Source organism: Anabrus simplex, chromosome 3 (assembly GCF_040414725.1).
Source record: "Anabrus simplex isolate iqAnaSimp1 chromosome 3, ASM4041472v1, whole genome shotgun sequence".
NCBI classification, from domain to species: domain Eukaryota; kingdom Metazoa; phylum Arthropoda; class Insecta; order Orthoptera; family Tettigoniidae; genus Anabrus; species Anabrus simplex.
The window spans coordinates 494,702,127-494,726,700 of record NC_090267.1 but is presented as its reverse complement, the minus strand read 5'-3'; the positions used below and the strand labels follow the sequence as shown (position 1 = coordinate 494,726,700).

The 24,574-nt window shown below is 41.2% G+C and overlaps 2 protein-coding genes across 3 annotated transcripts in view; one reads left to right on the top strand and one right to left on the bottom strand.

Moving 5' to 3' along the window:
* The window catches only part of Usp12-46 (Ubiquitin-specific protease 12/46), a 104,420-nt gene extending 87,000 nt beyond the window's left edge, over positions 1–17,420 (bottom strand). Inside the window, exons 1-2 of one of the 2 annotated variants that reach the window (XM_067143653.2) lie at positions 17,275–17,420; positions 16,960–17,040 (exon numbers count right to left, since the gene is read on the bottom strand). In XM_067143653.2, coding sequence (XP_066999754.1) covers positions 16,960–17,040; positions 17,275–17,277 — 84 coding nt within the window. In that variant the 5' untranslated portion in view covers positions 17,278–17,420. The remainder of the gene's footprint in view (positions 1–16,959; positions 17,041–17,274) is intronic. The other variant, XM_067143652.2, reaches the window with a different exon arrangement.
* Positions 17,421–17,430: 10 nt separating this feature from the next.
* Positions 17,431–23,234, top strand: LOC136866565 (uncharacterized). The gene is made up of 2 exons (XM_067143650.2): positions 17,431–18,326; positions 18,422–23,234. The coding sequence occupies exons 1-2, from the start codon at positions 17,639–17,641 to the stop codon at positions 19,306–19,308; spliced, it is 1,575 nt and encodes a 524-aa protein (XP_066999751.1). The 5' UTR covers positions 17,431–17,638; the 3' UTR covers positions 19,309–23,234.
* Positions 23,235–24,574: the final 1,340 nt, after the last annotated feature.

Below are 24,574 nucleotides of genomic sequence, written 5' to 3'. Positions count from 1 at the left end.
CTCCAAAGGGCTATCATTGATTCAGCTGAGGAAATCATTGGCTATGAGAAAAGAAAGAGGCAAGACTGGTTCAAGGACAACAATGAAGAAATTCTGGGCCTTATCAGTGCCAAACGGGAAGCCCACCTATCCCTTCTTCAAGATCAATCATCCAGCATGAAGAAAGCTGTGTTTCAAGATCTGAAACAGAAATGTCAGGCTCAAATAAGAGAAATGAAGAACAGCTGGCAGAAGGAGAAGGCTGTAGAACTCCAAAGACTATCTGATGCCAGAGACCTGCGGAACTTCTACGCAGGAATAAAAGAAATATATGGTCCATCTCGTTCTTCAATTGGAACTTTCTTTTTTTTTTTTTTTTGCTATTGGCTTTACGTCGCACCGACACAGATATGTCTTATGGCGACGATGGAACAGAAATGGCTAGGACTGGGAAGGAAGTGGCCATGGCCTTAATTAGGGTACAGCCCCAGGATTTGCCTGGTGTGAAAATGGGAAACCACGAATTGGAACTTTCAAAACAGTTGATGGTGCTAACACCCTTACCAATGGTAGAGCCATCCTGGAGCGCTGGAAGGAACACTTCTCCACTCTTTTAACCGAAGCTCCATTGCTGCCGATGACTTTCTACGGGATGTGTCACAACTCCCCCTTCAACCATGGATGGTGATGCCACCAACTTATCAGGAATTCTCTGTGGCACTTGATGGCTGAAACCTAGGAAAGCACCTGGACCAGACAACATCCCTCTGGAACTAATTCAAGGTGGAGGCTTGCCCCTAGAAACAAGGCTCTTTACCCTCATCCTCTCAATTTGGGAAACTGAAAAAGTACCCGACGATCTCAAAAATGCCAATATCATGATTATTTTCAAGAAAGGTGACCGTAGCATATGTGACAACTATCGTGGCATTTCTCTGTTATCCATTGTAGGTAAACTTCTCGCAAGGATCCTGCTTAGTCGCCTGCAAGTCATCTCCGAGAGGACTCTACCAGAGTCTCAATGTGGTTTCCGAGCCTCCAGAGGTACTGTTGACATGATCCTTTGTGCAAGGCAATCGCAAGAGAAATGCAGAGAACATCAGAAGCCTTTCTATTTTGCGTATTATGACTTGGAAAAGGCCTTCGACAGCGTTCCACGATTCGCTATGTGGACAGTTCTGAGACGCTTTGGCTGTCCTGAGCATTTTGTGGGCCTGGTGCAAGCACTTCATTATGGTATGACTTGACAGATTCTTCATCAAAGCAACTTCTACAAACTACTCCCAATCACACATGGATTGAAATAGGGTTGCATTGACGGCCATGTTTTATGAAACAACAGACAACCCCGGCGTAGAAATTAAATACTGCTTTGATGGTGGCCTCTTCAACTTGGCCAGACTTCACTCGCAAAGACATACCAGTGTTACTAGAGCAACTGAAATGCAGTATACTGATGATACGGCATCACCGGCTTTTACACCTGAGGAACTGAACTGCAACAGCCAGTGAACAGTTTCAAGGAAGCATGTGACCTTTTTGGCCTCACCATCAATGCTAAAGAAACCAAGGTACTTGCTCAGCCTGCACCAGGGACTAACATTCCAGAATTTAACATTACCATCTCAAACACCAAACTAGAACAAGTAGACCACTTCACTTACCTTGGGAGTATCTTGTCAAAGAGCTGTACTTCAGAACAAGATGTGGAAAACAGGCTTCGTGCTCCCCATGTGGCCTTTGGCCAACTATCACACAGAGTCTTCAGGAATAAAAACCTTACAATTAGCACAAAACTAAAGGTGTACCACGCTGTAGTCATCTCTACACTTCTCTATGGCTGTGAAACATGGATCTTATACCACCGTGACATCAAAAAAACTGGAGCGCTTTCACCAGCAAAAACAGCTTGAACATCAAGTGGGAAAACTATGTCTCTAATGTTGAAGTTTGCGAGAAAGCATGTGCTAAGAGTGCAGAAGCATTGGTCACTGGCCATCGCCTCAGGTGGGCAGGAAATGTGCGCCGTATGAATGCTATTTTTGCTAGTAGCTTTACGTCGCACCGACACAGATAGGTCTTCTGGCGACGATGGGATAGGAAAGGCCTAGGAGCCGGAAAGAAGTGGTCATGGCCTTAATTAAGGTACAGCCCCAGCCAGCATTTGCGTAGTATGAAAATGGGAAACCACGGAATACCATCTTCAGGGCTGCCGACAGTGGGATTCGAACCCACTATCTCCCGGATGCAAGCTCACAATCGCGTGCACCTGACCGCACGGCCAACTCGCCCAGTCCATATGAATGATACCAGATTGCCGAGCCAGATCCTATATGGTGAACTTGGCTCCGGTTCAAGACCATTGGGTGCCCTCCTGAGATGTTTCAAAGACCAACTGAAACAAACCTTAAAGATGGCAGAAATAAACCCACAAACCTAAGAAACACTTGCCAAGGACCATTTACTTTGGCAGCAAAGTGTCTGTGCCTCAGTTTAACACTTCGAGCAAGAATGCTGTAGGCATGAAGATATTAAGAGACAGGAACACACACTTCGCCAAACCCAGCCAAGATCTCCCCCGTCCGTCAGCTGCGTGATATGTGGACGTATGTTCTACGCAAGAATTGGCCTGTACAGTCACCAGAAGTTTAAACACAAATTGCTGTGAATTAAAGTGAGCTATTAGCCAGGAAATCTGTAAACTCGAAAACGCGTAACTGCCATCACCGACGACGAACAATTTGAAATGAAGCATTCCCACACTTCAGACTCCAGGACAAAGTTAATAATTTTCAGTCTACAACCTTTGTTCAGGAAGTTTTTAGACTGACCTTGTAACTGTAATGTGAATCAGAATTAACTAGAGATTCTTTGTGGGCAGGTGGTACAGTATCTGTAACCTTGAATTGACCCTTGACTGCGATTCCATCAGGTGGCAGAAGAGTGCTTAAGTGTCTGCACTGCAGCGATACTGTTATGCGAGTGGTGATAAGAGCATGGATGTGAAAATCAAGCAGTGCGAGCATAAATTCTGTGTGAAATTATGAAGGACAGCCACAGAAACCTGAAAACTTATCCAGCAGACTTATAATGAGCAGTCGTCATCACAAGCATTTCAGTGCTACACGAGTTTTGTGAATGGCATGAAGGATGCTGGATAAGGTTTCAGATTTGTGTGGCTGTCTTTCCTAACTTCACACAGAGTTTTATGCTCATACATGACTTGATTTTTAACACCCATGCTTTATCACCACCCAGACAACAATACAGCCTCAGCGCAGACACCAGCATTTAAAGACCATCCAGCCATCTGATGGAACTGTGCGGAAGCACAGCCAAGAGTCAGTTCAAGGTTACAGGGTACTGTACCATCAGTTCACAACGTATCTCTAGTTAACTGTAATTCTCATTACAATTACAACCTCAGCCTCTGAACTTTCCAGACAAGGTTGTATTATAATTAGAATAAGTCTCAACAAATCATAAGGATCTTATATAAATCTCAAGTATATCACAATTTTTACAAATAGACATCAAAACATAATATTCTCACACAGAACAAGTCCCCACGTTTTGGACAAGAGTGATTTTCAATCCAAGCTTTTCACACAGGTTGTTCCATTAAGACTATATACGAAGAAATTTTTCAAATTCGACCAGTGTCGCAGTGACTAATTCTTTAATGGAGTTCAATAAAATTAGTAAATCACCAACCAAAGGATGTGCCATTTACGATGTGACACACACGCGCGCGCATACGCACACACTAAAAATCAGGAACTTGATTCTAATCAGTTTCTTTGTTAGAACTGTGCAAAGAATATCACCTTATGAAGTCAAGTTACACCGTAGAAACAGCCCCTTACAACACAACTTGACAGCTCTCCTAACAGAACCTTGAAATCACAACGTTCTCTCCCCCACTTACATAAAAAATTCATGAGCAGTAGAATCGCAAATAGCCTGATTTGGAAAATTATTTTAAAATTTATTTAGCCTACAACAGAAATAATCAGAAATTAAAACTAACGTCTGCACTTGTGAAACATTCAAAGCAAACAAATACACACACACACACACACACAAAAAAGATACATGGTACAGTAACTTAGTGGTAGCATTGTCATACGACAAACTCTAAATAGCGGAGTGTTTCAATAACTTGAATATAACACAAGAAGAACATCGGCCAACAGCAAAGTTATCTAAGAAAAACTCAGAAATGAAGAATTTAAGGAACGATGCACTCCATCTAAGAATGCCTCAAAACATCCAAGAGGTAATGATAATGAATGGTTTACTGAAAAGTAAACATCTCAATGGATCAAGAGTATAAAAATGAAGGCATACATAGCTCACAGACCAAGTTTGTTAGGCACAAGTCTACAGGACAACCACTGCCCATTCAGCTCATTACTTAGAGATTTGTGCCATCATACAACACGAGGTTATATCGCCAATATTTTGTATTATGAAGGCTGGGATGTTTATGAGGGAGTTCAATGCCTGGCTTCAGGATGACATACAAAAATAGCCAATATTCTAGGAACTAACAAGCAAAGACACCAAGCATTCATTTTCAACCCAACAATACAGCTAGACTTTAGTGAAGTATAGTCACAAAATGTGACACTCTAGAAACAGTCAGCTTACTCACAAGTATTCTCATACATCAAGAATAAATATCAAGTAAAATACTAACATCATTTAGTTTAGTTTAGTTTATTGCCTTTCTTGTATGGCGGGGCTCAGGCTATGTAGCCTGCTATTATGTCAAACCATTTTATACAACAGCTTTATACAATTTATAGAATAATGTACATAAAATCATTTTTTACACATACTTCTAAAAATCACTAAAATTAATTTACTTAACCTCTTTGTATCCTTATTGATAATTAAGAACTATATATTACTTTTTTACGTTAGTGAGATCTACTTTTACAGATCTGAGCACCACATTAAACATTTCCTTTTAAATAGCCTCGGATTGCCTACGCCTCTAATTTCAGCTGGGATTGAGTTCCAGGAATGTATGGTAGTAGGTATGAATGAGTCGTCGTACGAGTTACTGTGATGAATGGGAATGGACAAGAGGGAACATGTGGATGACCTTGAGGGAGCTCTATCGGAAGGGGAGAGGTATTTAAAGTCTGTTCTAAGATAGTCTGGTTTGCTTGTTTGCAGAATACTGTGGAGAAGGGAAACAGCGTGGTATTTACGTCGTTCAGTCAATCTTAGCCACGACAGCTGAGAGAGGAAAGGGCTAATATAAGTTTGGATTGGGATATTTAATATGAATCGAGCACAAGCATTGTAGGCTCGCTGTAGTCGAAAGGAAAGTGTTTTGCTCATACTATTATAAACTACATCTCCGTAGTCAAATATTGAAAATATTAGACTCTGAAATAATAATTTTCTTGTGTCTCTTGGAAGGAAGTCCCTCATCCTTTTTGCAGAATGTAATGAATAGAATACTCTTTGACAAATTTTTTTGACATGTTCCGACCACCTTAAATATTTATCTAATACTACTCCAAGGTTCTTTACATGATCGCTAAATGTTATTGGTATTCCACTAAGCGTAACACTGGGTATAGATGTATTTTGTATTTTAGCATGAGATTTATACGTACCAATTATGATGGCCTGTGATTTTGATGGGTTCACTTTCAGGCCATGTCTGCTAGTCCAGTCATTAACATTTGCTAGGTCTTCGTTTAAATTAGTGAATTAATTGTTTAAGTCATTAGACTTTGTGTGAATATATAATTGAATATCATCTGTGTTGTGTGTCCAACGCGCTCCTAGCTCTGCGCCAGCCAGCACTGTGCACGCCGCAGCTTTGATTATGCGAGACTCTACGAGACGACTCCAGTGCGCTTGCTTGTGACGTCAGTCTGCACTATAAAAGGAGCACCTGGCAGCCACTTAGTAGGACTCCCCAGTGTCCAGCACCAGATTACACTGAACGTCGAACATGGAGGTTATCCCTCTTAAACATGTGTCTCGGCCAGGTGGACTGAATTCTGGTTGTATGAGGTTTCACCTCGGGCCATTGCCTCAGTTCCCGTTCCTGCAGCCACGTCGAGCCCCAATGCCTGTATTCTACACATCCTCATGTCCTCACTCAGGCTCCGACACCTACATTAGATTCTCTAACTGTGAATATTCATGTCATTTCATGACAAGCCAATAGAAATAACTGCATTATGTTAGTAGGAACTTTCATGGCAAGTTACGCTTATAAAACCGATAGTTTTCGACTATCATGAACTCTACCTTTTTACAAACTATCTCATCAAGATAGCTTCGAGTGTACATAAAGTTAATGTGTATAAAGTGTACATTTCTACAGACTCTCAGTCTACTATCAAGATTAATTACTTGCGAATTTACTCAGCTTCAAGAAAAGTTTAAGTTAAATTCATGTATATATTGTATAAAGTCATATTGAAGCAATAAATTTATGTTGTGTTCCAGTATACCTTATCTTGTATACAACAAAACAAATTGGCGACGAGGAAAAGTTCTTCGTGTGTCGTCAACAAATTCGCGACGAGGAAAAGTTCTTACAGTGTGTCGTCAACAAATTGGCGATGAGGTAAAAACACCGTGCTCTGTGCAACCACCAAAATTTTCACAAATTTGGCCACGAAGACAATTCAACGGGTCTACCGCCACATTTCAACACCATTTGGCAACACGGCACAATACTCCGCACCTATAACCACTACACATTGGAACCAGTACAAACTCTGCCAGCAGTTCGCCTTTTCTACAGCGCAACTATCCGCCTCATTCGAACTACGGACAGTCAGCTGACATTTCAAAGGCTATCTCTCTCTCTCGCAGCACCTGTTCTGCACGCACCAGCTCGCTTGCTCTCTCTCATTATCAGCCGCTCGAGTGAAGGTCTAGTTAACAGCCAGCTCCGTACACGCTGCTTCGCAAGTTATTTTCTCTCTCACACATCCCAACATGGCGACGACTGAACAATTAGCTGCCGTCTTACAAGCTTTACAACAGCAACAACAGCAATTCATGCAGCAACAGCAAGCAGCATTGCTTACAGCTATTCAAGCTCTTTCTGCTTCTGCACAGCCCACAGCCGTTCCTCCATTTTCTGCTTTTGACCCGGCCAAAGAAGAATGGTCCGTCTATTTCGCCCACCTCCAGCAACACTTCATATGCCATTCAATCACGGATGAAATGCGCCAACGTGCTCTCTTTCTCAGTTTAGTTGGAAATTCTACATGCGAATTACTGCAAAAATTAAGCCCGGAGGAGCAAATCTCTGAAGTGCCCTTCGCGCAGCTCTTAGCTCGTATCAATGAACACTATACTAAAGACCCACACATCGTAGCCGCTCGCTACAAATTTTTTCAAAGCAGGAAGCAACCGCACCAGACTCATGCCGAGTGGATAGCGGAATTACGGGGTCTAGCCAAGCCCTGCCAGTTTATACGTTCCAAGGACGGTTGTAGCACGCCCTATACAGATTCGCTCATTCGGGATATGCTCATTCTCCATACGCCCCAGGACAAAGTTCGTTTCGACGCTGTCAAGAAGAGTAACCCTTCTTTGGAAGACGTCCAGCGTATTGCCACAGTATACGAACTAACTTCAAAGACTGCTGCGGAAATAGCTACTAAACATGAGGTCGCTCAAGTCTCTGAACCAGCCCGCCAGTCGTCTGCTCCTTTGAACCGCGCAGCCAAGTCGCTCTCTGCCAAACGTTCTCGCCAGGTTCCCTCTCGTTCTTCTACAAGAAAGCCCACTTCACAGAACACGTCTCACCTCCTGCCTTCCTGCAGAGGATGTTTCAAGCATCACGAACGCCGTGACTGCCGTTTCTTCAAAGCCACTTGTGATCGCTGTCATAAAGTTGGGCACATCAAGACAGTATGTAAGAGTTCGCTCCACCCCGCCAAGACTCCTTCGGCACGCCCGCATCGCACACAGCCCCGACAGGACATGGAAATGGATCAGATCAATCTTATTCTTCCTACCACGACTTCTAGCAAGATAATCGTTCCACTTTCTTTCTCTGATCGCTCTATTGATTTTCAATTAGATACTGGATCACCTGTCTCTATCATTAACCTTGCTACGTATCACGACTTAGGTTCACCTTCGTGCTCTCCGGCTGACATGCAGCTTGTTACATTTAACAAGAGGAAGATTGACATTAAGGACCAAATCACTCTTCCAGCCAGTTATAAAGGTATTCAGAAGGTCATTCCCTTACTCGTAGTCAACAACTACACCGCATCTAATATTCTTGGCATGGATCTCTTCAATTTATTCGGCTTCCAAATTCATGGCAATGTCAATGTAGTCTCTACTTTGCAACCTACCTCTGATGTTACGGATCTCCTAGAGCAATTTCCAGAAGTCTTCGACTCTACGCTAGGCACCGCCAAAGACTACACAGCTCACATACAGCTGAAATCAGGAGCTAAGCCTCACTTTTTCAAAGCCCGTCCAGTACCACTTGCACTTCAAGACCAAGTTACTAAGGAGTTAGAAAGATGGGTGGAAGCTGGTATAGTAGTACCTATCACTTCCGGTCAATGGGCCACTCGTCGTAATTAAGAAACCGCATGGCAATATACGACTTTGTGGTGATGTTCGATCTACGATCAACTCACAGATTGAAACCGACGTCTTTCCAATTCTCCGTCCTGAGGACTTATTTCGCCGTTTAGCTGGTGGTCAATTCTTCTCTAAAGTGGATCTTAAAGAAGCCTATCTACAGCTACTTTTAAATGAAGAATCCAAGCAATTTCTCACGCTCAATACTCCTATTGGACTGATCCAGCTCCAGCATCTCCCTTTCGGCGTCTCTTCCTAGGCTGCTATTTTCCAGCACTATTTAGCACAGCTCACCGCCTCCATTCCCGGTTGTGCTAACTACCTTGATGACATTCTTGTGACTGGCAAAGATCATCAAGAACATCTACATAATCTGCGCCTCCTTCTCACTAAGTTGAAAGAAAATGGCCTCCGAGCGAACCTCGCTAAATGCACCTTCTTTCAACCTCAAGTTCACTACCTAGGACATATCCTCGATAAAAACGGCATTCGACCTAGTGAACAGAATGTCTCGGCGATTGTCAACATGCCTGCACCGCAGAACATTAAGCAGCTCCAATCCTTCATAGGCAAAGCGAACTACTATAACAAGTTCATTCCACGCTTCGCTTCAGTTGCAGCTCCATTGAACGCCTTACGCAAGAAAGGTGTTAAATTTCATTGGTCTCAGCACTGCCAATATGCCTAGCAAATGATCGACAAGGCCCTTGTTCAAGCTGTCAAACTCACTCACTTTCAGCCCGGCAAGCTCCTCACGCTCGCTACAGATGCCTCCAATTACGGAATCGGCGCCGTTCTCTCCCAGAAGGATCGTTACGGACAGGAACGTCCTATAGCTTTCGCTTCAAAGACACTCAATGAGCATCAACGTCGTTACTCCCAGATAGAAAAAGAAGCTTTAACTATCTTCTTTGGTATTCGCCGTTTCAATGAATATCTCTATGGCAACCATTTCCTGATCATTACTGATCACAAGCCTCTAGTGCACTTATTCCATCCTGGTAATAAGATCCCTGAGCATTCTCCCAGAAAATTTCAAAGATGGTCCATGTTCCTTTCTGATTATTCCTATCAGATCGCCTATCGTGCCACATCCCAGCATTGTAATGCTGATGCCCTCTCTCGCTTACCAGTAGATCCTGATACTGCCTTTGATTCTCAAGAATCAGAATGTCTTCAGTTGGACATCGACCTCGAAGACACCGTATACAGCTTTCCCATTGACGCTACCTGCATCGCTAAGGCAACGGATAAGGACAGTACACTTGCTACAGTACGTACTTACATCCGCAACGGTTGGCCTCTTCAAAACAAACTTCCTGCCAACCTTGCGCCTTATCATCGTCTCACGACTTGTGCCGGAGTTATACTCTTGGAAACCGGCACCCTCTTCCGAGTGGTTATCCCACTTAGTCTACGACAACAAGTTCTCGCCTTGTTACATCAAAGTCATTGGGGAATATCACGCACCAAGCAACTCGCCCGTCAACACTGCTTTTGGCCCGGTATTGATGCCGCCATCGAGAAGCTCATCCGCCATTGTGAACAGTGTCAAATTCATCAGAACGCCCCGTCCTCTGACCTCACTTCATGGCCTCCTGCTACTTCTCCATGGGAACGAGTACACAACGATTTCGCCGGACCTTTTCTCAACTCCATGTGGCTCATTGTAATAGATTCTCTATCTAACTTTCCCTATGTAGTGGACATGCATTCCACTACTACTACAGAAGCTACCATTCGTGCACTTCAAAAAATATTCACAACTGAAGGATTACCTCAAGTGCTAATTTCTGACAATGGACTGCAATTTACAGCTACTGCTTTTCAGAACTTCTGTAAATATAATGGCATTCGGCATATCCTTTTCACCCTCAATGTAATGGTGAAGCTGAACGTTTTGTGCAAACTTTTAAGAAAAGTATGAAGAAAGCCGTATCTTCAGGTTTAAGTAAAGAGCAAGCCTTGTTACAACTCTTAGGAAATTACAGAACTCTGCCCGGCGCTGACAATGTCACTCCCGCTCAAAAGCTCCATGGACGCCCTCACAGAACTTTACTTTCTCTGTTGCAGCCTCTTCCGGCCCAGCCGAAGCGCTCGCAAACGAAGTTCAGCGTCAACAACAAGGTCTACATAAGAACATTCAAGTCCAATCCGCTCTGGTTACCTGGTGTCATCTGCTGCTCCTTGGGCCATCGTCTCTACAAGATTCAGACTGCTGAGAAACGCATCTGCCGCCACCAGAACCAGATACGCCTCCGCTACCGTCCATATCCTTCTATTGATTCTCTTGTCAAACCTGATAAGTCTATTGCTGAATGAGCTCTAGATCACTTAATTAACATGAGTTCCTTTCAGGATGATTCAGCGCCCCTCCGCCCAGTCCCGGCTCCGGACAACACAACAGAGACAGCCTACTCTCCTGCCCAGCATCGCTGCTGCCGCCGCTTCGCGCCGTATCGGCGTAATTAGGAGGGGAGGGTGTTGTGTGTCCTTCACGCTCCTAGCTCTGTGCCAGCCAGCACCGCGCACGCCGCAGCTTTGATTATGCGAGACTCTACGAGACGACTCCAGTGCGCTTGCTTGTGACGTCAGTCTGCACTATAAAAGGAGCACCTGGCAGCCACTTAGTAGGACTCCCCAGTGTCCAGCACCAGATTACACTGAACGTCGAACACGGAGGTTATCCCTCTTAAACATGTGTCTCGGCCAGGTGGACTGAATTCTGGTTGTATGAGGTTTCACCTCGGGCCATTGCCTCAGTTCCCGTTCCTGCAGCCACGTCGAGCCCCGATGCCTGTATTCTACACATCCTCATGTCCTCACTCAGGCTCCGACACCTACATTAGATTCTCTAACTGTGAATATTCATGTCATTTCATGACAAGCCAATAGAAATAACTGCATTATGTTAGTAGGAACTTTCATGGCAAGTTACGCTTATAAAACCGATAGTTTTCGACTATCATGAACTCTACCTTTTTACAAACTATCTCATCAAGATAGCTTCGAGTGTACATAAAGTTAATGTGTATAAAGTGTACATTTCTACAGACTCTCAGTCTACTATCAAGATTAATTACTTGCGAATTTACTCAGCTTCAAGAAAAGTTTAAGTTAAATTCATGTATATATTGTATAAAGTCATATTGAAGCAATAAATTTATGTTGTGTTCCAGTATACCTTATCTTGTATACAACAATCTGCATACAGGAGATATTTACAAATGGTCAGCACCTCAGATAAGTCATTCATGTATAGTGAGAACAGAAGTGGTGACAATACTCCACCCTGTGCCACGCCCACTTTAGTGGTTTGCCACGAAGATGTATCGTTCCCCACTGATACACACTGCTGACGACCACCATGATAGGATTGTACCCAGGTTAAAGTGCTGTAAGAAAATTTCAGTGTCTTAAGTTTAGCGAGTAATATGTCCCTATCTACACAGTCGAAGGCTTTGCTTAAGTACAAGAGAATAAGTATAGTCATTTGTCCTTTATCTATCGCTGGTTGCATGTCATTTGTCACTTTAAGTAAAGCCTTGGTAGTACTGTAGTTTTGTCTGAATCCCGATTGATATTTGTTAAGTAAGCTGTAATGTATAAGATATTCAATCATTTGCTTATGTACTATTTTCTCCAACATTTTTCCTAATATAGATAGGATACTAACAGGATGATAATCTTCGGGAACTGTTGGGGTTGTTGTTTTTAGGGAAAGGACGGATGTATGCATGTTTCCAATTCAAAGGAAAAACTCCAGTCATGAGTGAATTATTAATAATATGCGTGACTGTTGGAAATATGTCTATGATTCTTTTTAAAAGAGAGAGGTTGATTCCATCATGGCCAGTGGACCCTGACTTTATTTCAATGAAGACGCCCCTAACATCACTGGGGGTCACATGAGAAAAGTGGAACTGCTCACCATTATGTCTTACTTTTGAGGATATTCTGTTAATTACCGCTGCTTTTGTCTGTTCGTCAATCTGAGAGGATCGTGAGCTAAAATATGAGTTTAGGTCAGCTAGTGGTACATTACAGTTGTTGTCATTTGTCATGTTTTTGCATAATCCCATTTCGCGAAGAGATTTCCAAATCTGACTAGAATTTTGAGTGTTCAAAATATCATACGAGTGGTGTATTTTAGCATTTCTAATTAACTGTGTTGTTCTGTTTCAGAGTTTTTGTAGGATATTTCACGTAATAATTATAGGCTGGTCTCTTATTTTCATCTGGTCGCGTATTTCTTGGGAAAGCCATGGGTTTGAAGGTCTCTTTACCCTAACAGTGCGTAGTGGTGCATGTCTGTCATACAAAGTCAGAAGTAGTTCGTTAAAATGATTTACTTTTCCGTGAATGTCATTTATGAACTGAATGTTGTGTCATGGTGTGTTAAGAGCATCTTCAAAAAAATGTGTCTTCATTAAAGTGTTTAAAATCTCTATATGTAATTAATTTCGGCTTGAATTTAGGTCACTTCAAGGAATACTCAGCGTAAACCATGTCATGTCGGGAGAGACCGGGAACGGGCATTTGTCCATGAGTTAGGATTTGGTTGGTATTATTACTAATTATTAGATCGAGAAGCGTACGTGAGTTGGTAACATGATGTGTAGGGTTTAGGAGTAGTATTGTCAAATTAATGGATGAAAACATCTCAGTCAATCGTTTTGTTTCGGTAGATTTGTTTTTCAAGTCTGTATTAAAGTCTCTCATTAAAATCAGATGCTCATACCTGAGCGTTAGGTCATGTAGGGCTTCCTCCAGATTTGTAATGTTATCAGTCTTCGGTGGACGATACACCACACCAAGCAAGCACTTCGTACCGCAAACTATGAGCTCGTAATCTATGATCTTCATATCCGTATTGACGAACTACACAATTAGAAATAGGAAAGGACTTCCACCATATCAATACTTATCTATTGCACTTATTATGCTACAGTATCGGTTTCGACCCCCTGCATAGGGTCAACTTCAGCTGAACAATACATTCTCATATAGATCATGAAGCTATGATTGAGATTATATTGTCTGGGGAATGCCATATGATGACAAATATTTGGTCACGACCAAATGGGGCATGTCAAATCAGGAACTGGCGTGTAAGTCACTGTGTGTGACAATGCAATTATATGTCTGTAATGATATGCTTTAGGTCTTAAAATTAGTTTATAAAACACTGTCTCCACTTAAAACTAATTTATAAGTATATAAGATAAAAGCAATATATGTAGAAACACTTCATGCATATGAATGTTCGTGTCTTGCGTGTTGTTCAATTCATTGGTTGATTTCTGTGTTCAAGTCTTATTTTCATAGTTGTACACTTAGTTGATGTTTTTGGAGCTTGAATGATATGATTTGCTTGTAAAATTATCACCTTATATGTATAAGATATTTTGTCTTCATGTATAGGCCTACACATAGAATAAAACACTTTCAAGTTTAAAAAGAATGCCAGACGTATGGATACAATTAGGATAAAATATGTATATTCAGCTCTGCTGTGTGTTGAATCTTGTTTTAATGTTAAAATTGAATCATGTTGTCCTGTGACATTCGTAAAATTTGAGTGGCATTGGATTCAAAGTGGTGGCTCCTTTCCCTTCTGTAGCTGTGCAGTGATCTTATAATTATCTGTGGAAGATAAGATTGAGCTGTGAGTGATATTTTATGTTGGAGGAATGGCTAAGGATTGTGTGTGCTAATTTGAATATGTACTTATTGTTATTGGTGTAGTTGAGTTACGTTTGATATGTGAGCTAGTTGTGTACTGCTTCGTGTTCGTCTTGGGCTCATACTAGCTGCTGTGAGAGGAAGGGAAGGAGGGGTAGGGAGAGTTGCTGTTGTGGTGGTAGGGGTGGAGCTAGGTGTGTCGTTTGACGTTTCTCTGTCGCGTGTCATGTTTTGTTTATTGATTATCTTAAGGTAACCGTTTTTTAGGGCAGGGATGACTGTATTGAAGATGATGTTAGTTTTTTCTGTAATTTCATTTATGTTGAAATTTGGATTGGTATACTGATCTAGAGAAATGTAAAATTCTTCTGTTATGTTGAGCAGGTGACCCTTGGGGTTTATATTCAGGATTTGCATGTCGTTCTCGATGTTCGTGAAACTGTGACTGTGTTTATAGTCTTCGATATGTTGGCCTATTGAGGAAAAATGGTTGTGTTTTACAGCGTTTATGTGTTCATTATATCGGGTTAGAAAGTTCCTACCGGTGCATCCGACGTAGCTTGTCTCACAATTATTGCATTTAATACGGTATACCCCTGAGTGGTTGTATTTATTGTGGCAGTTGATTGTCCTGACATTGTGTATGATATTGGTTCTGTTGTGTGTAGTTTTAAATGCTATTCTTAAGTTATGTTTTTTTAAAAACGTTAGTTAGGGGGATATGTGTACATTATTGAAGATGAATAGTGCATAATCTTTCTGGGTTTGTCTATTTTTGTTAATTTGGTTTTGGGTTGGGATTTTATTTTGTGAATGATTTTTTTAACCATTTCTTTCATGTATCCATTGTTTTTAGCTATGTCATGAATTAGTTGTAATTTTTTATTCAAATCTTCTTTTGTTAACGGTATATTAAATGCTCTGTGTATCATGCTGTAGTAAGCTGTTCTTTTGTGTGTGTTGGGGTGAACAGAATCTATTTTAATTGTGTTTGAGGTGTGCGTGGGTTTTCTAAATATTTTGTAAGAAAGGTGGTCTTCCTGTCTGGTTATCGTTATATCCAAATAGTTTAGAGTGCGATTGTTTTTGGTCTCTGTGGTAAATTTTATGTGGGGGTCTATTGTGTTGAGTTTGTTTAATATATTGGTTTCAATTGTGTACCTGTTTTCGATGATGACAAAAATGTCATCAACAAATCTACACCAAAAAATATATATTGTCTATTTTACTAATTGATGTGTGCTCTAAATGGTCTATGTAAATTTCGGCAAAACATGAACAAGAATTCAGGGCTATTGGAGAACTCACTGGGGGATTTTAATATCACCTTATACTTCACATCATCCCGTATATACATACTGATGCCTGCATGAGCTTACTGCTCCTGTCATTCCTAACTAATGAATAACCATTCATACTAGATTGGGATAGATTGACGCAACCACGACTCGGAGAATAGTATGGCATGCAGGTTGCAGGTTGAAAATAATTCAGAGAATTCCGCGAAATGTGGGAGAATGCCCAGAGTGTTTACATGAGCTATTTGTAAGGAGGTAGGGTAAGGCGAAAGAATGTTTTGAAGGTGATTAGCGGTACTTAGGTTGGGACTGTGGATTGAAGAGGCTGAAATTAGAGGCATTTGTTTCCTGGTTGCTTGTTGCTGCCAACTTGAAATTTAACTGTAGATATAAAAGGAAACTCTACACTAGATAAAACTAAGAAACTAAAAACTGAAATTAATGATAAAAATGTAGGCTATAGCTACAGTTAAAATTCTGATTAAAGTTCTATACAGTGGTATTTAGTTTACAGAATGTCAGCTCATTATTAGTGATACAATCGAGATCTTCCTGGTTTGACACGGGTATTTTGCGAGTTCCCTGCTTAACATAAATTGTGCCATCCTTCGACCACACGTTCCACACACTGAACTTACTTATACCGTCCTGCAGAAACCGCAGTCTCTCTGGGGTTAGGTCCTCTCTAATTGTTTTGTTTGTACCCTTGAGTTTCTTTTTGTTTACAAACATTGCATTTCTTTTCCGGTATGAAACAAACTTCACAATTATGGGTCTTGGACGGCCATCTTGACTTTTCTCAACCCTATGCGATCTGTCTAGTATTAGAGGGTGCAAGAGGAACTACTGTATACCGAGGTCGAAGGCTCAAATCTATAGGAAATTTCAATAAAAGGAGTGCCTCCAATCAAAGATGACCAATATGGCAACAAGAAGGGCACAGCAATACATTTGCTGAAGTGCACCATAAAATACGTTTTCTGGGTTTATGCCATATAAGTAGCTTTAAAAAAATTATCAAGCTCCTCCATCCATTTACCCAGCAGCAAAGCAAATCCAAAATAAAAGTGAATTCATTTACACGCAAGCAGTGCCATGCTGGATAGAAAATGGATTAAACCTAGCCCAACAAATTGTGCAGTGCCATTACAGTATACTTTTTGTATCCTCAGTGTTGCATACTGGCAAAATGTACAAATAACCAACAGTACATTGTTCAAGTTTTATTAAGGCCTACTATTCTGCAACTGATTTGAGGAGAACAAGATCTCCAATTGACAATGAACAGAAAAACTTCCCAATAAAGTATTTTACTTTGTCTTTCGATTTTGTTAATAGTACCGCACTTATATTTAAATACACACACACTAGAAAATTTAAACCTGAATTTATTACTTACATTCACGAGGCCGAAGTAATGTTCGTTAGGTGGAAACTGATCAGATCCTATATCTCTCTCCAATTGTGAAATATTTGCCCCCTATAATGAAAAATACTTTACATAAAAAATACACCAATGTACTTTCACATTACACACACTGATCACTATAAAATACAATTCGCTCAAAAATCAGCTGTTCAGGCTTAGTGACAGCAACTCAAGTTATGATGAAATGTCACGTTCATAAAAAGCAAACAGTTAAAAATAACTGCAAATATACTACAAAAATGAATACCCCAAAGGGAGAATTTACTTTTGTGGTAAAGTAATTACCATTTTGGGCAGAAAGACGAGTTACATTATACTTTTCAACAAACAACATTGGCGAAACTCCCCCATCTTTGTTTTAACTAGATCAGAGCTATCTGGTGTAAGTTTTATTAAGTAAAATTGTAAATATGACAATTTAATCACTGTTCGACTTGACAACTTGTCATACGAAATGTGTCAGTGAGTATTCGAACCAGAATACGTCCATAATTCGTTGTTGACATTACCAGATGTGCATAAGTACGTCATTCTTGAATATTATACTCGGATGACATAGTTGGTTTGTTCCATAGTGAGGTGAAAGAATTTTGAATGACTGATTTTCCATAGATGGTTGGCAAGGTAACCAGAAACCAAAACTTGGAAAATGGAGACCAAGGGGACAGAAAAATCTAACCATCCCAAAAGAAAGCAGAGAAATCAGTCCGAATGGAAAAGAGAAAAACGAAAACGTTCTATAATTGCCGGGGAGTCACATATCAGTGTCAAAGGAGAATTTATTTCACGCAAAGAAATAGGATCAGACTGTAAATGTAAGTTAAAATGTTACGAAAAAGTGGATGCTATAACCAGGCAAATGTTGTTTGATGGATTCTACTCCCTTAAGAGTTACGATGAACAAAATGCATATTTATTCGGGCTCATTAGGAAGCATGATGTAAAAAGGAAGAAAAATCTGCAATCGGATAGAAGAACATGTACATACAAGTATTACGTGCGGAGTCAAGGAAAAGAAATTCAGGTGTGTAAATTGGCATTTGCGCATATTCATGCAGTATCTTTTAGGAAAATAAGAACATTAAGTGAAAAGTTGGACCAGAATATTTTATTTCCTAGAGATGGGCGGGGGAAGCATGATAACCGACCGAAGAGAATATCACAAGAAACCGTGGATCTCATTAAAAATCACATATTCCATATTATAAAATCCGAAGATCTTAAAAAATTCATGAAAGAAGATAAAAACAGACAAATGATTGCTGAGCTTAATGTTGCCAAACTTTATGTAAACTTTTTACAATCATACGAACGTGAAGCGTTAAATTCGCTCACTGGTATGTATAACATTTTGTAAAGCTCCTAAATAGGTAATGGTCAGACAGAATGTTCCTCTGGTTTCATGCATTTCATGCTTCTTTTTTTTTTTCAGGGCAGCTCATCCCCGGTTATGCTCCAAAAGTAAAGAGTTGGTTGTATCGCAAAGTATTCCATGAGGAAGTGAAGTCCAAAGATTTCCAGGTGCTGAGGAAGCGATTAGATGCATTCAGTGATGATGATTCTCAAAAGACTTTGCCTGGTAGTAATGATGCTGTCAGTGAGTTAAAAGAAAAAGTGGACAAAGGTGTTAAAAAATCTCGGCGAAAAGGAACAGCGAAAAGGATTACTTTTATAAACTCTGGTACTTCGGAAGATAATTCATCCCTCAGGAATACAGAAGCGGTGTTGTGTCAACAGAGACAAGGTAGTTTGGTTTGCCACCCAAATGTTCATAATTTTCCAGTTAATAGTTATAGCTCACATTCAGCACCTCAAAACATCGAGTCTCAAAGTCATAGAAATATCTCGGTTAAACATCACCAGCAAGTCCTTGGTCATACCCAAACTTTACTTCAGCCTGTGAATCATCAAGAGATCCATCCAGAACCACCTGTTCATCATTCGCTCCAAGACTTTTCTAATTCGCATCATAACTTCTTGTCTGTTAGAGTGAAAGAACATCCAGTGAACCGTATGACTCTTGTACCTCATTCAGTGAATTATCAGACAGTCGGTGCTTTATCTCGTCATGCGGGTTCTGTGTTCAGTGGAGGTGCAAATGACGAAATTACTATACAGCGTGTGAGAAACTCGGCTCATCAGACTCTTGCACCAGTGTTTGTTTGTGATGATGATGAAATAACTATTGAACGTGTCATTGACTCTGCCCATGGACAGCATTATGGAACAGTAGCAGAAATTATGCATTCGGCTATTGACCCTCTCGGTCAGCAAATGAACTTGTCTGTAGTCAGCGACTTGCATGCATTTTATTCTTAATACAAACGAAAGAACTGAAACAAAATCTGTGGTAAGGCCCAGATTGAGATGATGTAATTTAAGTGCTTGTCATCTCCTTCATATTGCATACGTATGAACACACATCATGAGAACAGTAAGCAGTAGAACTAGGGAATAAATCCTCAATCTACGTACGCCACTGGGGTGTGCTGCAGTGGGATGCACACGGCACAGACGACAATGCTTCGTTGTTGTTATTGCCTTATTCACTTGTTCACAGATCACTCCATCTTTGTAGGTCTTTGCACGAACTGACCAATGACACAACCATTGGTGTAACACGTCAGCATACAGCCTACAGAGAGTGTGGTTCTGATTTTCAGGCTCACTGTTTTTCCCTAACAGCAAAGATGTTTAGGGGTTGGTAATGGCTTCACCGAGCTCGATAGCTGCAGTCGCTTAAGTGCGGCCAGTATCCAGTATTCGGGAGATAGTAGGTTCGAACCCCACTGTCGGCAGCCCTGAAAATGGTTTTCCGTGGTTTCCCATTTTCACACCAGGCAAATGCTGGGGCTGTACCTTAATTAAGGCCACGGCCGCTTCCTTTCCACTCCTTACCCTTCCCTGTCCTATCGTCGCCATATGACCTATCTGTGTCGGTGCGACGTAAAGCAACTAGAACTAACTAGGTAATGGCTTCCATCTGCGTCACATTCTAGGAGTGACACCATATTTTATAAATTTCAGCCAGTGGCAATGGCTCTCAATGGTTGAGGGGTGTTTAACGTCGCATAATTTATGATATTAGGTTATAAAAGTAAAAATATTTCTAGGGATAGATTGGTGCATCCTAGGCATTGGAAGTGAATAACTCTCTCTCCTACATGTAATACAAGGTAATATTTCTGTAATTTACCTCCCCTATTCCCCAGTTTTACCAGTAAAACTATATAATGTGCTGCACTTCTATCATAAAAATGAAATGACACCTGCCTTCTGGAATTACATTGCGTCTAAACCATTGGGTGAAATTTCATGAAATTTTGCATAAACATTCGAAGAGGGAAATGTCATATGACTAAATAAGTTTTATTTCAACACATTGTCCTGAAAATACATTATTTGCTGATAATTGCATAATAGTTTAAAATGAAATGAAATGGCATATGGCTTTTAGTGGTGGGAGTGTACAATGACAAGTTAGGCTCGCCAGCAGGTCTTTCGTTTTGACATCCGTAGACGACCTGCACGTCGTGATGAGGGAGAAATGATGATGAAGTCGATACATACAACCAGCCCCTGTGCCAGCGGAATTAACCAATTATGGTTAAAATTTCCGCCCCTGCCGGGAATTGAACCCGGGAACCTTGTGACCAAAGGCCAGCATGCTAACCATTTAGCCATGGAGCCGGACGTAATTTAAAATGACATATTGTGTGTTTCTTTCTTACTCAATCATACCTAAACTACTGGACCAATTGAACTGATATTTAGTTCAGTGACCCTGATATGACTCTCCTTTTCAAAATGGTGGCTATTAATATGTTGGTATTTACTGAAATTATGCTTGTTTTATCTGCTAAAAACCAAAATAATGGGCAAATAAGCAGTATTTTCATAAAAAAAAAAGAGCCCACCATGTTTGTGTAAAATACAGCTTTTTACAAGAATACGCCATATGCATTTTCTTTGTAGCTCTAATTGTTTTCCAAGAAATTATGCTTTTATGTGAAGCATGTATTCCAGAATGTCTAAAATTAGCTGACAGTAACACTTACACTGTTAGTTGAAATCTTCCTTGTGTGTACAGCTGCCATTCAATTAGATGCAAAACTAACCCATCAACTACAGGTACAGAGGTTGGTAAGTTTTATTTATACAGGGTGTATCATAACTATACCGACAAAAAGTCAGATATGCTCTTCATGTTATCTTAAGAACGATGGTGCAATTGGATTGACGGAGAAAATTTTTCTTTTGGAGAAAATGAGATTAGTTTGTTACTTCGAGGTGCACCATTCAAATCCACAAACTCGCCATATTTACTATGCCAGAGCACGAGCACTGCCGTGCTTCAGAGAAGGCAGTGGGGTGTATGGTGGAGATAGAGATAATGCTCCATGCGGATGCACAAGTTTCCTTGTTCGACTCACATAGGATTGTCCTTGTCTCTTACAGGCAATATCCACAGTTCATTTATTAAACAACCATAACTGCACACACAATACAAGAATACACTGTAATTAAGGAATGCACCAGATTATTTCTCCTCTTGTCTGTTGGTCACAGTGACGTTCTTTATTATTTAACACACCGAGCTCGATAGCTGCAGTCGCTTAAGTGTGGCCAGTATCCCGTAATCGGGAGATAGTGGGTTCGAGCCCCACTGTCGGCAGCCCTGAAGATGGTTTTCCGTGGTTTTCCATTTTCACACCAGGCAAATGCCGGGGCTGTACCTTAATTAAGGCCACGGCCGCTTCCTTCCAATTACTAGGCCTTTCCTATCCCATCATTGCCATAAGACATATCTGTGTCAGTGCGACGTAAAGCAAATAAGAAAAAAAAAAATTTAACATACTCGAAGGTGCAACGTTGCCGCCCCATGATTGTATATGCCTTCACTCACAACATTGTAAATTGAATGAAATAATGAAGGAAACAATACGCCCAATGGTTTGACTACAGTAGATGTTCAATATGCTCCCTTCCTACTTCAATGCACAGTCCATAACACTGTAGTAGTGACCTTTGGACTCTGTTCAGGATGTGTGGTGTGTCATGCATTACCCCCCTCTCTCTCTCTCTCTCGCTTTCCCTCCTCTAATGCACAGCAAAAGGCAGCGCTGGCTCTCTGGCATAGCAATTCGTCAATTTGAATTGCCTGCTCGGAAGTAACAAAGTAATATAATTTTCTCAAAAGAAAAGAAATATTTTGTCCACCAATCCGACTGCAGCATTATCCTTTAGTGATGGGACATTCGATTCATTTCACTGAATCGATTCATTTGATTCCGTTCACGTTACTGAATCGATACAGTGATCCAATTCACGGCTCATTGGTCACTGCTCCTACTGTGTAGTATGTGCTGGTAAGACAGCAGCAACAGCATTCAGTGCTTGCAGCTGCCATCTGGTCTTCATACTATGAACTCCTTTCTTAGAAAAAATGCTAGTTACTCTAATACATCGAAGGTTTCCGGCGACGCAGGGTGGGAAAGGTTAGGATTAGAAAGGTAGCAGCCATGGCCTGAATTAAGGTACAGTCCCAGCATTTCCTGGTGTGAAAATGGGGAAACTACGGAAAACCATCTTAACGGCTGCCGACGGTGGGATTCGAACCCACCATCCCCCGAATGCAAGTGCATAGCCACGCGATATTAACCGCACGACAACTCGCTCAGTCATTTTTGAAAATATGTATTTTTCTATCAGCTGAGGATTTTTTTAATTGTCATATTTTGTATAGGCTACCCGAGATGTACAGTAGCCCGCTGGTTTTCTGATTCAACATACTGTTATTGCGTCTGTCCACATATAATTGAAGTCTTGTGCAACGATGTGACATATGAACTGAGAGAATACTGAGGTGTTCTTCCCAATATAAAACAGGTACTTTTGAAAGGTCATGAGCATGACTCTTAGTCATAGGGCAGGCTAGAGTCGAGTTTAATTGTCAAATGTCAACTAAGTTATAATACTAAGATTCATTAAACTAATAAATAGTATAACCTAATAGCCTACTTACTTACTAGCTACTTCAGAATTATGTTGTGACTACCTTTTTAACACTGCAAATAAATCCATCTGTTATTTAAACCTCCCTGTAAGAAGAGGACAGTGAATGCAAATGGGTATTATTTTCAAACGAGCTGAGCTCGAGAGTCCATTATAGCATACAATTCTTTCAGAGTAGCATGGCTCACTGTATGTCTCGCTGCAGTGAGCCGATAAGGAGCCGTGCATATCTTGTGTCTCACTGAGCCGTGCTCGTTCACGATTCTTTCGGTGTGCCATGGCTCACTGTATGTCTCGCTGCAGCGGTAGCTCAGCCCTCCGCGTATCCAGTGATCCGATAAGGAGCTGTGTGTATCATGTGTCTTACTGAGCCGGGCTCATTCACAATTCTTTCGATGTGTCATGATTCACTGTCTCGCTGCAGCGGAAGCTCGGCTCTCCGCGTGTCCAGTGAGCCGATAAGGAGCCGTGTATACCTTGTGTCTCACTGAGCCGCGCTCGTTCACGATTCTTTCGATGTGCCATGATTCACTGTCTCGCTGCAGCGGAAGCTCGGCTCCCTGTCAACGTCCAGTGAGTGCGCCACTCAGCACTGTCCGCTGGGAGTAAGCTGAATCGTGTGCCGTGAGCTTGCCGTTCCTGTGAATCGATTCACTCGGACACTTCAATGAATCGATACACTGCTTCGAATCATGCATTCAGTAGCCAACACTATTGTCCTTAACATAACATGAAGAGCATTCCTGATCTTTCTTTCGGTATAGTTACGATATACCCTGTATATATTTTTTGCTGATGGCTTAATGTCACACTGAAATAGGTTTTCAACAGCGATTGGATAGGGAAGAAAGCAGCCATGTTCTTAATTGAAGTTCATCCTGATCATTTATCTGTGCAAATGGGAAAATACAGAAAATCATCTTCATGGCTGCCAATGGTGTTTTGTTGTTTTTTTTTTTTTTTTTTTGTTTTTGTTTTTTTTGTTTTGTTTTTTGTTTTTGCTAGCTGCTTTACGTCGCACTGACACAGATAGGTCTTATGGCGATGATGGGAGAGGGAAGGCTTAGGAATGGGAAGGAAGCGGCTGTGGCCTTAATTAAGGTGTGAAAATGGGAAACCACGGAAAACCATCTTCAGGGCTGCCGACAGTGAGGCTCGAACCCACTATCTCCCGGATGCGAGCTCACAGCTGCGCGCTCCTAACCACACGGTTAACTCGCCCGGTAATGGTGGGGTTTGAACCCATGCTAGCTAATCTATGCTAAAGCTAGTTCATGACTACTCTGCCCATACCATGCAGAAACTCTCTCGAAAAACCATATGAATCTTCCATCATACATGGGTTCATTTTCAGGACTTAGGAACCCACCAACTCGTGCCTAGAAAACATTTTCCTTGCCACTCGCATCAGCAGACACTGCCACTGGCTGAAATTTATAAAATATGGCATCACTTCCAAAATTCAATACAGATAGGCGAGACTGTCTGTTGCGACGAATGAATTGGCCAAGGCTCTTGTTAGATTGAAGTTGCACACAATCATGCCATGGACTGCACAAATGCACCCACA

Bases quoted from the DNA above. Each gene is read 5' to 3' on its own strand.
- LOC136866565 (XM_067143650.2), top strand. From the start codon at position 17,639: ATGGAGACCAAGGGGACAGAAAAATCTAACCATCCCAAAAGAAAGCAG. The intron at 18,327-18,421 runs GTATGTATAACA...TTTTTTTTTCAG, and splicing joins AGCGTTAAATTCGCTCACTG to GGCAGCTCATCCCCGGTTAT.